General features: G+C 44.1%; 1 protein-coding gene across 14 annotated transcripts in view; it reads left to right on the top strand.

Moving 5' to 3' along the window:
* Ptprm (protein tyrosine phosphatase receptor type M) overlaps positions 1-14,176 on the top strand; it is a 675,227-nt gene that overhangs the window by 378,704 nt on the left and 282,347 nt on the right. For all 14 annotated transcript variants that reach the window (XM_087189931.1, XM_087189938.1, XM_087189934.1 and 11 more), the window contains 2 exons: positions 9,141-9,449; positions 13,445-13,554. In XM_087189931.1, coding sequence (XP_087046057.1) covers positions 9,141-9,449; positions 13,445-13,554 — 419 coding nt within the window. The remainder of the gene's footprint in view (positions 1-9,140; positions 9,450-13,444; positions 13,555-14,176) is intronic.

Genomic DNA, 14,176 nt, shown 5'->3' on the forward strand with positions numbered 1-14,176 from the left:
TTAAATTTATTCTCGTTAACAGAATGTAGTGCAATATAAATTTTTCATCTGGGTTTTTAATTGGCGAGATTCCATTTATAGATATATAGATAGTCATTACTGATACATTTGAACTTATTTTACCACCTTTCTGTTTCTTTGCTGATTTTTTTCTTCTTTTCCTACACCACCTCTGCTCTTGCCTTTTCCCACTCATAAGTAACTTAGGATACTTATGATATTGTTATTTTCTTTTCTTTTCTTTTCTTTTTTTTTGGTACCAGGGATCAAACTCGGGACCTTGTCCTTGCAAGGCAGGCGCCAGAATCACTGGGCTAAATCCCTGGCCAATATTGTTATTTTCTTAACTGTTGCTAAAGGCACCACTTGACCACTGTGCTCCAGGTGCTCCCTGAATTCTGCTGTGTGTACTTCAGGCACAGTCTGCACCTGATAGCTCTGACCCCTTCCCGGCGAGGAAGGGCCTTAGCACCTCAGAGTGCCTGCTTCTGTGGCTCTCGCTGTTGATAGTTCAGTTCTGCATCGCTGTTAAAACCTCTCCAATTAGACCTGGCCATTGTGTGACAGTCATAAACTCAGATGTTTCTTTGATCACATTTCTCCTGGCATCTCAGACCTTTCTTCAAATAACATCATTCTTCTTCATGCAGTTGATCCTTTGGTCACTCGGCTACCCAGGGCCAAGTCATGGGAATCTTTACTCCATCTCCATCCTGAGAGAGAACTGTGAAGAGCTCTAATTCTGAGCTGGAGTGTGTTCTCCCTTGGCATGCTGTCTCCTCTTATCCTGCACTCCACTCTATACAAGTCCTTCTGTTCTAAGATCTTCTCTTCGATGTTAGTGTCTGCAGTTTTTCTGTAGAATGTCTAAATATGGACTTAATTTTAGTTTTTCCTCTTTTTTTCTGATGTTAGACTTTGTATCTTGATGGATGTCTTTTCTTATTTCTGGACATCATGTGACTCCCCTCTGGTCTCTTCTGGCTCTGGAATGCAAGTTGGACATAGTAAGCCTCCTGTTCTGCTCCCCTTGTTCATTCCTCTGCGTGTGCGTGTTCATGGGTGCGTGTGTTTGCTTGCGTGACTTCCTATTTCTATTTCTCCATGATGCTTTTTATATAATTTTTTGTGATCTGTATTCTTATTTATTAATTCTTTCTTAATCTTAGTTTTTCTTTTTTCTCAGCAATTTGTGCATTTCTTAAAATTATACTAGTTGTTTTTAAAATTCATATATTCATTTTCATTGTGAGCTATTGCATGGTCAGTTTTATGGTTATATTTTTTAAATTTGAAAATTTTATCTTCTGTATCTCATAATTTAGGTGTGCTGTCTCTTACTCATGGTACTTTGTTTGGGGGATTTGGGGTGATCTTTACCAATGATCTTATATTTTTTTGAGTTTTATCTTTGGAAACAGAGAGCCTAGTATAAGACCATTTTGTTGCTAGAACATCTGTGTGTCTGCTGGGATCCAGGAACAATACCAACCCAGGATACTTCAGCCACTGATAATTGTATGAAATTAGCCCAGGGCCATCAGATTAGTTTCCTTTGCTCTTCCCCTGGCCCAAGGGTTAGTTGTCTGACTGTAGAGCTGAAATACACAGTGGTAGTTTCAATTTACACTTAATTTGTTGAGGGACACAGTGTAAGATGTCCCCGAGATGCACTATATCCTCTGTATTAAAAGGAAATTGTCTCTTGCTAGACCCAGCTTTTTTGAAGAGGGAGAGTCCTTCAGAGTAAATGACACAGTATTTCATTCCTATGAGAAACCTTCACATTCATCCTAATGTATCATCCATTGGTTTATTAATCTAATTCTTTATGAGTTTAGTTTGAATATTTTATTTTTCCTTTCTTGCAAACATAATGACATAATGAATAGTTACCAGGGGAGAGACCTTTAATATACACAGGTCAGACAGAGCTGCTGACTATAGCCAAAGGAAAAAGTAGTTCTTTATATTGTAAATTTCTATTTCAGAGGCCATTTTGAGTGAATAGAGCAATTCATAAAAAGGTCTTGTTTTAGACTATTTTTATTTAACTTGAACGAGTACTAGTTATTCAAGGTCTGTCATTAGGAGCAGGTATTAGCACATTCATTATCTTCAGAGAAAATGGGGCACGTGAACATTGTTTTTCTTTTGGAACACAGTTGGACTTTGGCACCAGTCCTAGGAACAGTGTTTCCAACTGGCTCTGCTAAATGCAACCTTCAGCTCTGAAGAATGGTGATATTGGTGTACATTTTTCAGAATCCCACATACATGCAGTAAAAGTTCAAACTTCACCTGGGAATGATACATACTAACCTTAGAGCAGCGAGCAGGAAGGTAGATGGAATTTATATCTGTGATACTGCTTTAATAAAAAATGGTCTGAAGCATGACACATGTGACTTTTGATGTTAGTGAGTACACGGCAATGGCTTTGCTTTGTACTTTGCAATGTGCTTTAAAGTTATTCTTACTTAAGATCTCAAAACCCAGGGCCAGGGATTTAGCTCAGTGGTTCCGCCGCCTGCCTTGCAAGCGCAAGGACCCGAATTTGATCCCCGGTACCAAAAAAAAAAGATCTCAAAACCCTTAATCACCATCCCCAAAGAATACCTCATACTTAAAAGAATAACACCATTCACCCATTGTAGGACCCCTAGCCTTACTGTGTACCATTATTCAACTCCGAAAGAATAAAATATGCCAAATGCTGTTGTCACTGAGAACCACTTAAGGACCCATATTTCCTTATTTGGAAAGGGTCAGTAATAAATTTTTACCCCTTTTTGTTTCCAACCTCCATCCATCAAGCTCTTTTCTCTTCTTTTTTTTTTTTTGGTACTGGGGATTGAACTTGGGACCTTGCGCTTGCAAGGCAGGCGCCTGAACCACTGAGCTAAATCCCTGGCCCCATCAAGCTCTTTTCTTAAAAATACAAACTTAAAAAATTCTCTAAAATTGTTTTACTTTCAAAGACTCAAGGAAGGTATCATACCAGGGCAAACAACCCAGAATCTAAGGGATATTCTTTTCCTTTGATTTTTAAATGTACAAATCAAGCCCAAATGGATTATACCCCAACAGAGTGCCTTCAGGCTGTTGGCTGGCATCTGTTCAGAGAGATGATCCAGCCCAGCCTCCCTCATCCATGTTCTACTGGAAACATAGGTCTGCATCAGCTGTCACGGAAGGCCATACTTTATGCCTCCATTAAAGTGTGAATACTATTCCCAGCTTTCTGCTGTGACTGAAATTGAAATGATCAATAGCACTGATACATGGGTAGCCCCATTTCCCAGTAAGTGGATAGGTGGGTTAATTTCCTTTTCAAATTAGACCCAAGTTCAAATCAGCCCTTGGAAAATAGGAAAGTCATTGAGTCTGTCCATCGTAAGCCTAAAATAAAGCAGAATGTTTGCTTCCAAGTAGGATTTAGCATTGCTTCCCTTCCATTCTTTTATTCCAGAAGTCTGTTTTCTCATCTCTTAAATTAGTACTTTTTTGACATTCAGCTTGTTTGTTATGAAATGAAATCACTCTTTGCAGAAGATTACCTGATATATTTAAGAAAAAGAGATTATTTTCAGGGCTATTTCTTGATTCTAGTTATGATAAACCATTAAAAGTATTGATGTAATATCTGTGAAAAGTACTCTTGAAGAGATTATTTAAATTATATGATTTTTAAGTTTTCATTCACTTACAGCTCAGGTGCTATATACAGGTACCTGTAGGATGATCTAAATTAAAGCTAGTCTGTTTCCGAATTTTCAGCTCAACTGACAAAAGTGCTTTATACAATCTTGAAAGCGCTAATTCAGAAATTGTAGCCATGTCACTGCCAACCGCACCGTGTATCTGTGGTCGTTGTGCTGAGAAAGACTAAATCATCCGAGAGGCCAGTGTCACATGTGCTAATCAGGTCTCAGCTCCAATTTCACTGAATAGCCCTATAAATGCAGCAATCGCTTTATTATTTCATCACCCTCTTTTGTGAGCTCAGCTGCAGGAGCTGCTGGGGGTGAAGGGCCTGCCAGGCGTTGGGGTGATTCCCCTTATTGGAGCCAACCTCTGTGGCTCAGGAAGAGGCAGAAGAGAGAAACCTGTTAGCAGGAATATTGCTTGTAATCTGTGGTTTTGATTATCAATGACAGGATCCTAAAATTACACCCAAATATCTCTCCCAGGCTCTGAAATTGAGTTTCTGAAAAAGCACTGGAGAAGTAATAGGAGGTAAAGTGTAGAGTTCCAGAGAAATGAGCTGTGAATTGCAGTCGCAATGGAAATTGATCCTATCAGTCAGTTTCTGCCCTTATTCAGAGAAAAACAGGAGTGAAAGTCAAAGGAGCTGGGACTGCTGATGAAATAGGATAGGAGAGTGCGGGCAGGGAGGGCTGGACCTGCGGGCCCCCAGGTCAGGACACAGCTCCCAGAGGGCCCTGCCGGAACCTGCTCGGGCTGGCAGAGAGGGAACGCAGCAAGTTCGCCTGCTCACACCTCCAGCTCCCTCCTCGGAAGCCCATGGCAGCCCTTGTCAGGAGCCCCAGATTGTTCCCCATGCATCCTGCCAGTGATGCAGCCCAGGAAGGCCGGTGTGCCCGTGTACGAGGGCGTGACAGGGAAGAGGACGCCTTGGACTCCATACCTGTCCTCATAGCACCTTTGGGGTTGTGGGAAGGAGGAACAAATACCTGGTGACTAGTGCTCTCGTGGAGGTGATTGATTACCCTGTTGTCTAACTCTGCGACTTATACATTGTGCACATAGAGTGGTGGTAATGGAATGCCAAGGGTTTGGAGGGGTTTTTTCTTCTTGGGAGTGTTTGTGTTCTCTTGGAAACACAGTGTGAGTTGCAGTTAGCCTACAGAAATTACGTGTTCCTGGTTATGAAGTTGCCGTGCATTCCTACAGTGTGATTGATTTCTGCAGGGATAGGGGTGCCTTTCAGAGTCTGTAGTGACCATAATTCTCTAGGGTGGATGTCCTACGCCCATGGAAGTTTGGCCACAGAAACATGGAGAATAACAGCACTGTAAAACGCAATCATTATACACCCATGGCTGGTTCACAGCCAAATTCTGCAGGATGGCAGAAGAAAAGAAAAGAGAAAAGAGAAGAGAAGAGAAGACAAGATAAGAATATCAAGACAAAGGATGCTTGGGATACGTTTAAAGGATTGTCGGCTTTCTTTGGTCCTTGGACTTAGCCCATTAGTGCTGCCATTAGAGACCTGTGTCGCAGGTGCATGGTGGCAGACAAGATTGCTTATGATCCTGGTGGATCTGGGCTCTGTTGTCATCCTTGTCGTTGTTGCTGCTGTTACTGTTTCGCTTTGTTTTGGGATTGACCCAAGAGCCTCAAGCATGCATGCTAGCGACCACCACCGAGCTACGCCCACAGCTGATGTGTCAGGTTTTTTAATAGCCATTTCTCCAGCTCTCTTAGCTTCACCTCTGGGCCCTGCCAGAAGACAATGACAGCACTCCTTCTGAGGTGGCCCATTCCCCCTGGGCCATGTGTCGATTGTGATCTTCTCTCAAGTTTTTGACGAGTGGAGAAGCATAGTCCAAGCAGCCTCCATCCCTAGCCCTGTTCTCATAGCTGTGCCTGTGATCCTGACCCCTACATCCATATCGGTGTCTTCACAGGTAGCAGAAAAGGCCCACAAGTGATGTAGAGACAAATACAGATGCTCCATGACATCCCCGTGGACCCGCTATACGTTGAAAATACCATATGCCTGAACTGCATTAAACCCACCCCACCTACCAGATGTCACAGTTTAGCGACACAGCACGGGAGAGTTTTGTTTGTTTCCCCTTTGTGAGCTCAAGACTGGCTGGGAGCCACTGCCCACATCCTGAGAAAGATTGTCCTGCATATCACTGACCTGGCAAAAGACTAAAGTTCAAAATAGTTTCTGCTGAGCCAAACATGGTGACACACGTGTAATTCCAGCACTCTGGGAGGCTGAGCCAAGAGGACCACAAGTTTGAGCCCAGCCTGGGCAACTTAGCACCTTACTGAGAACTTGTCTCAAAATTTAAAAAAATTTTTTTTTCTAAAGGGCTGGGAATGTAGCTCCGTCTGAAAGCGCTAGGTTCAAACTCTCACTTCTGCTGAATGTATAGCTGTGACATTATCGCGTTGCACAAGTGGAGCCGTCTGGAGCCAGGTCTTTTCTGTACCTCTGAGACAGTTTGGTTTGGTGAACGTGGAACTGGTGAATGGAAGCCTCATTTAGCGACAGTCGAGAGTCTGGTAAGAGCCCCTCGAGACAGTGGTGACATTGGAGACTTGGTCACAACATGGCCATTTTGTGCTAGGCTTAGCTGTTTTTCTTGGCTGATAAATGGGAAGCCTGAGATGTAATTGTACCATGACGGAATGAGTGAATTCTAAGGCATATGCAGAAAGGAACTGAACGTGCATTTCAAGAAAACTTGACACGCAGACCAGCAGAACCCTCTGTTTTCTAGTCCTGGGCTTAATTTACGTGTGTGTTTTCTTGGCTAAGGAATACTGAAATGACAGAGACTAATTTATGCAATGGAAAGTAGTTTCCCATTGAAATTAAGTTAGAACTTGGCCGCTTGTTTGAACTAGTATCTGAAGCATTTAGTCATTTTATTCGTAAGTAAAACTGATGGAAACTTTGGGAAAGTGGTTGAGAACAGTCCTCCCAGAGACAGTGATTAAGGAAAAGGGCAAAGAGACGCATGTTAATCTATTTATGTATAAGGAATCTGGAGTTTATTAAAAGTTGTTACAAACCTTCAACTAATGAAGCATTAAATAAAATCAGACGTTTCCTTTAAATTGTAAGAATTCACTAATGTGGAAAAAACCCTCAGTGTTACTTCTAAATAACTTATTTATGATATTTTCCTTAACAGTAGTAATTTAAATATAAAATTCAATTCTGTAATAAAGAACATCCTATGAGAAGACCACTTGGGATTCCTTGGAGATTGTCCTCTTGCTGTCCTCGGTCCATAGAGCTATCACAGGACAGTGCAGCGTGAACCGTCACCATTAACCTCACCGGATGGCCGGAGCAGGCGTCCGGCAAAGGAACCCTACCTTGCATCTGTGAAACAAAAACATTACTTCGCTGCACATTTTCATGGGTTGGAGGTTTCAGGGAAAGGAGACTGGTTCTGAGTTCTCTCTGGATCCTGAATGGTGGAGACGACCCACACCAGGGATTTAGGCCCAGGGAGAAATAAGCCATGGCTTCAGTACCGGTCCAGACTCAGTACTGGTCCCCCATGGTGCAGGCGGGGTTGGGGTCTGCAGACCTGGGATGCGGCCTGGAGTCAGAGCCCGTGGGGTTTGAGGAGGGTTTCCTCCCGTTTCCGTTTAGAATAGATACATTGGATCTTTACCTCATCCTTGTTGAGGCATCTTTGAAACCCTAATAGCTCTTACGTGTGATTTCTTGAGTACAGCGGAGACTGTGCTACAGAAATGAAGCAGCAGGAAGTTTGGTTGTCTTGTCTGACCTGAGCACCACGGCCTGTTACTGAGCCTCACTTGACCAGTTTCTGCATCTAGATATGGGGAAAACGTTTAATCCCCAGATTATTCTGAGGAATGAGGATGTATATGTGAAGCAGATCATGTGGGAAGTACGTGGTAAAGGGAGCTCTTATTTCTCAGCCCTCCGTGTGTGTTTCTCCTGACTACTTACAGATTTTTTTGCATTCATGTACGATGTCCATACTTCAGTACAACAAAAATCTGAATGGACAAAGGCACTATGGGTGTTCCAAAGCAGAACATTTCCAAACTCCAGAAAGCTGAACTTCTTGGAACGGTGCATATGCATAGGAAATGCTCAATAAACGCTGTGTATTTAGTCTTACTATTTTGTCATCATTTAATAAATAAGCATATGCTTTCTCTGTGTATATTTTAATTTAGTGTTTGAAATGCTCATCTTCCTTGAGTGTCATCTGAGGTTCTGAGCTTGAAACTCTGCACTTGAAGCTTGAAGGCTGCCAAGACATTGTCAGGAATAGACAAGCATGTCTTCCTGCTGAGCCTGGGGGCTGTGCGAGTGGGAACCCAAAGAGGCCTGGAGTTCTGTCCGGAACTTGGGGCTTGCTCATCATTCTCTTACTTCATGCTGGATTCTCAAGCTTTTATTTTTGCTTTCAAATTGTATGATTGCAAATTAATTTTTAAAGATGCAGCATATGTGTTAGTGTTCCGATTGGTTTCTTATATCAGAGGCCCAGAGGTAAAGAAACTTAATAAGATGGCATCAATTCCCCTAATAAAATATGTAGAGTAGCTCGGGGCAGATAAGGTAGCTCAGTGATTGCAGGAACCCAGCTCCTCCTTCCTCATTGCTTTGCATTCCTGACATTTCAGTACTCCACGGCCCATGCTGGCTGCATGAGCCTGTATCCGTCAGTGCTGACTGGAGAAACAGATTTAATGCAAGATGTACAAATACACAAGAATTTACGAGATTGGCTTCAGTGGCTGCCCACAGACAGGTGTGGAGGAGGGCCAAGGGGCCATCTGTGCACTGCACAGCCAAAGGATCCGGCTGAAGGTCTGGAGCTCTGTGTAGAGTCCTATGTGACTTGGTATCAGGAGGCTGAAGGATCTGAGCTGAAAGCCAGGACATGATGTCCCAGGTGAAGGCAGAGACTGGAGCTCCTCCGAAGAAAGAGAAGCAAGGCTGCCTTCTTCATTTCCTTTTTTAGGGTGTGTCATTCTGGTGACAGTCTTCCCTCGAGTGTGTCTTCCACACACAGAACTATGCTGACTTGGGTGTTTCTTACATGAGTTGACACAATCACTTCACTATCATGAGCTCCTAACATCACATCCTCAGTCCACCTGTTAGGCAAGAAGAAGGAACGAAGACAGTGAGCCCCTTCCTTTGAAGAATATCTGCCAGAGCCTCTTCACGTTGCATCTCACATGCCTGACCTCAGAAATGAGGCACGTGGCCACCTTCTGCTGCAGAGAATAGGAAGTTGAGGCTGTCCTAGGGGGGCCTTTTCCTTGTTACATTCCCAGATGTTATTATTGAGGAAGAGGAGACCTGGTTTCCCGGACAGGTAGGACTGTTGGTCTCTTATCTCTTATGTTCCCTTCTTTTCTTTTAAAAACAGATCCCATGCGTGGGCCAAGAAAACTGGAAGTAGTCGAGGTCAAGTCTCGGCAGATCACCATCCGCTGGGAGCCCTTTGGCTACAATGTGACTCGTTGCCATAGCTACAATCTCACTGTGCACTACTGCTACCAGGTGGGCCGGCAGGAGCAGGTGCGGGAGGAGGTGAGCTGGGACAAGGACAGCGCCCACCCGCAGCACACCATCACCAACCTGGCGCCCTACACCAATGTCAGCGTCAAGCTCATCCTCATGAACCCCGAGGGCCGCAAGGAGAGCCAGGAGCTGGTGGTGCAGACGGACGAGGATGGTGAGTGTCCTCCGGACCTGGGCCCTGTCCTTTCTGTGAATGGAGAGCAAGGGGCTGCGCTGACGAACAGGCCAGATCAGCCTCCGCGCCCTGCGCTCCTGAGTGTTGATTCCAAGAGAGGGGGTGGAGGTGTGGGATTCCTGGACTCCTTGCTCCCTGGCCTAAGTAGTTCCTGACTCAAGTCCTGTTACTGCATCCTGTTGGGCTGAAAAATTGCTTTGAGTATTCTGCTATATAAAGTATTTTCAAAATATATTTCAGAGGCAACATGAGGTGTTTTCTAAATACAAATTCAGCACAAAATAGAGGCTGCCCTTGATTTCCAGCACAGGCCGGGACAAAGAAACTCCTTCAGTCAGTGGGTGGGCATGGGACCGGTCATTTTTTCTCATAAGAATAACATTCCAGTTGAGTATTTTTGAAGGAATGGTTTTTTATTTTACTTTTTAAAAATTTTTACTAGCCTGTGTTTGCAGTACGTAAGACCACATTCCTTACAGAGGGCGTCAGTGCCTGTACAGAGCGCATCTGCGTTCTTTGCACATCCCCTTTGCCCAGAGTACTGAGGAAGGAAGAAGGTCCCCCTGCCTGCCTCTCTTGGTCCCCAGCCCTTTTACAGAAGACCTGTCTCCCTGGTCCCACTATCTTATCTTTTATTTTGCTCTTTATTTATGTCTTAGATTTCTCATATAACTGAAACCACGCAATATTTAAAAATTCCATCTGACCCAGCTGCTCCCTTTCTAGGTATCTTTCCAAAGAGCTAAGCACATCATATCAGTGACACATGCTTACTCATGTTTATAGCAGCGCAGCTCCCACTAGCTAAATCCAGGAAGGGAAACAGCCTATATGTCCATTGGCAGATGAATGGATGAAGAAAGGGTGGTACTTACATACCGTGGAGTACTGCTGTGCCATAAAGAAGGGTAAATTTGCATCATTTGTAGAAAAATGGATGCACCTTGAGGCCATAATGTTAAGTGTAATAAATTGAGCATTCTCTTAATAGACTTAACAAATCAATCATATATGTCACCCGTAACTCACAGTACAAAAGCAAATACACAATTGTTATAAACTTCTAAAACAATCTTAAAATAGTCAAATTATGCCTTGACTGCCCTAGCATGGATATAAATATGCTTTCATCCAGGGTGGAGTGGAGAACCAGGTGTGCAATAGCACATGAAACAGAATGCTTGTATGTCTTACATCTGACCTCAAGTTCATTTGTCAACAACAAAATAAAGGATAAAGAACATGGGAAGCTCACTAAATGGGTGAACTTACTCCCAGCAAAAGGAGGTGTTCAATTTTATCTTTTCACGCCACAGGTTATGCAACTGTGACCACTGATGCGACTGTGCACGGAATGTGTATGTTGCTACTTCCTGTCTCACGGAAGGAGCGAGCCCAGTGTTTGTGTGCTTCTGACTCCGGGCCATGCCTGTCCCTGCGAGGAGGAGCTCAGTCTGCCTCTTTCCCCTCTATTGTGCCCCACGCCCACTGTGTTGGTTGCTCTCGGGCAGGGGTTTTACTGCGCTTGGTTTGGGGCCAGCTGTGACACTCCCTCATGCAGGCCAGAGCCTGGAGGCCTCACTTCAGCTCTCTTCAGGATCAGAGAAAGATGACACCAACCCTGTCAACAGGGCGCCCCTCCCTCCTTGGATTTCTACATTTATTGTTGTTTCTACCCTCCAGGTGTCAAGTTGTTCTTTTCCCTCAACCTCCACTCCCTGTGTTCTGATCCTCGTTATTTGATGATGAAATTTCTGGAACCCTTCTTAGCTTTTGACTGAGGCCCCAGCCTCCTCCCTTGGCAGTGCCCGCTCCTTGAGCTGGTCTGAGAGGCACGCTCACCCTGCCCCTCTCTCCTCAGCAGCCTTCTGAGGTTGCTCCGCTGCCTTTTTCCCTACCCATGGCTCTCCAGGCCTTCTGCATGCTTGGCTCTCCCTGGAGCGGGAAGAGCTCTCCCTATGTAAAACTCGCAGGGCACACGTTCCAGGATACCGGTCCCTCGGCCCCTTCCGGCTCCCCCCTTCCTTGACCACCCCCTCTGCCTTAATTTCCTCATCTGAAAAGTGAGAACAGCTACAGAAGGGTTGGACTAAAATCACAGACTCCTAGTTGCTGCCAGCCTGGGCCCTCTAATAGAGGACCGTCCTTGGTGCTGTAGCTAATTCTGAGCAGCTCTATGATCCTTTTTGTTCCCTCCTTGGGTTTTATATCATATTTTCTTGAAACGATTCATGGTAGGAAGCCTGCTTCTCTTCTATAGCAATCTGCATGGTATAGAGTAATAGGCATTCAGAAGTGCAGACTTCGTCCATATTTGAAATTGTAAAGTGTTACTGACAAATGTTTCAGTAAACACTACTGCATGTGGCAGTGAGAGAGTGAGCCAGTGTAGTCATTTGGAGAGAGGAGGATGCAGGGCTAGAGGAAGCCCGGACCCCCACACTGCTCAGTGGACCCTGAGGACTCGGAGGAGCTGGGCATTCTCAGGTTCTGTCGGAGGTTGGAGTCAGTGATTCTGCCATTGCTTCCAGCTGTCTCGCCAGCCCCAGAGTTTGGACATGTGTTATTTCTAGATACAAAGCTGATGTTTTCATGCCAGGCTGCAGGAGGAGGGTTGCAAGTTCGAGGCCAGCCTGGACTGCGTAGAGAGACCCTGCCTCACATACATGCACGCTCACACATGTGCACACCAAAAAACACCCCCAAAACTATTGTTTTAATTAGAAAATGAAGTTTATCACTGTAAATTACATTTCCTAACCAATAAAACAAAACAACAAAAAAGAAAACCACAAAAACCAGACTTGAAAAAGGCAGCAAAAACAAAGAAACAAAAATACCCAATTTGAAGAGACAAGAAAACAGGGTTATTCTGTTTATTGTAATTCATTGTACACTGTTTTATTATTGTATCCTATTTTATTGAAGTGTGTATTTTATCAGAAAGTATGTAGAAATTTTTAAATATTTTTATTAGTGCTAAGAGTATCAGTAGACTGCATAGGGCTACATTTTACAAAGTTAGATATTGCGATTATATATTCCAAATTCTGAATTCCTGGAACAGCTAAAGATAGTGATTAAGCTTAAGTTCCTGTGAGGTGCTTTGCTCTCAGATTTAATCTTTGGTTATATTTTGAAATTTATTTTATCTGTTCTTTTTTTTTCCCAGTACTAGGGTTTGAGCCAAGGGCCTTTGCACTGAGCTACCTCTCTACCTCTGTCTTCCCACTTTGTAGTCTTGAGACAAACTTGCCTAAGGGGAGCTCAAATTTGGGATCCTCCTGCCTCAGCCTCCCAGTTCACTGGGATTACAGGCGTCCATACCATGCCCAGCTTCATTTTATCTGTTCTTGACCTTAGTAAAATTATACAAGTCCAATTAAAGTTTCCCTAACAACTTTCCCAGGAAGCCTTAAGTTATAAGATCTCCTCCAGTACCTTCAGCATGTTGATCTTTTGGGATGGCCTTTGATCAACGTAACTTGAACACCTCTCATTTGATTTTACTGCTTCACACGTCTATATTTAATGAAACCAAAGGCTTATTTTTCTCAGTTTACCTGCACCTCCATTAAAGACTGTTTTCAAATAAGAAATATCACCACAAACTAACAGTGCACAGATACTTAGCTGGACACTATGGGAAACCAGACAATGACAAATTTTGCAGGCCAAAGGAGCAGGCTTAGTGGATTTCCTCGGGTGTGGCCTCGTGCGCTCAGCTTCTGACCTGCACGAGTGTTCTGGTCCCAGAGCCTGGAATTCGAATTGTCTAAACCCACCAGTGTCGAAACTTCTTCACTGCCTTGCTCTCCTTTGCTCAAACTTTAAAGTGGTAAGGGCAGCACAGACAGACTAGCTTCAGATTTCAGGTGCTGAGACGCAGTCTGAGGGTCCATGGAGTGTCCACAGAGGGTGACACCTCCTTGGGCTGGGGCTGTCACCCCTGACTCACCTCTTCCCACCCTCAGTCCCAGGTGCCGTCCCGACGGAGTCCATCCAAGGAAGCACCTTTGAAGAGAAGATATTTCTCCAGTGGAGGGAACCCACACAAACCTACGGCGTCATCACGCTGTACGAGGTAGGGTCCACTCTCATGCGGTGGGCAGTTTTCATGTCATCTCTTGTGTTGATCTGGCTCTGTGTAATTGAAAACACACAGTGAGCTCTAATGCCTTTTGAGAACGCCAAGGCTTCCTGTAGCCCCAATGGCTCTGTAGAACCCCAATTTAAAAACGAGTTTTAGAATCACGTACCATTTCAAGGCGTACATATATGGGGATGGGTATTTCTGGAGCCTGTGTTATCATCTATCAAAACAGCATAACATTTTAAGAAGTCACCTTAATTGAAAACAAAAACTATTTTGAAACAGACGTGGATGAGGAGGCAAACACTAGTCCTATTCTTCCTTAGCTATGAAACATTTTTCTACTGAATTAGAGAGGAACACCAATTGTCCAATTAGCACAGTCAATGGAAGGTGTCTGGGGAGCACACGTGGAATGATGTCTCCAGTTCCTTGGCATTAACAAAGTGTTCGTTAGACGTCGTTGACACGGCTCTGTCTGCTGAGGCGGATCAGACGGTTGAGTGATAGATGGCATGGGAGAATTTGATGAATTGCTCAAGGAAAAAATGAACAGCAATAACAGGGTGACATTCATCATCACATCTGCACCAGCCTCATTCCCATGCCTATT

This window comes from Heterocephalus glaber, unplaced genomic scaffold (genome assembly GCF_053883595.1).
Source record: "Heterocephalus glaber isolate CG9 unplaced genomic scaffold, H.glaber_assembly_v1.0 deba00000331, whole genome shotgun sequence".
Taxonomy (NCBI): Eukaryota; Metazoa; Chordata; class Mammalia; order Rodentia; family Bathyergidae; genus Heterocephalus; species Heterocephalus glaber.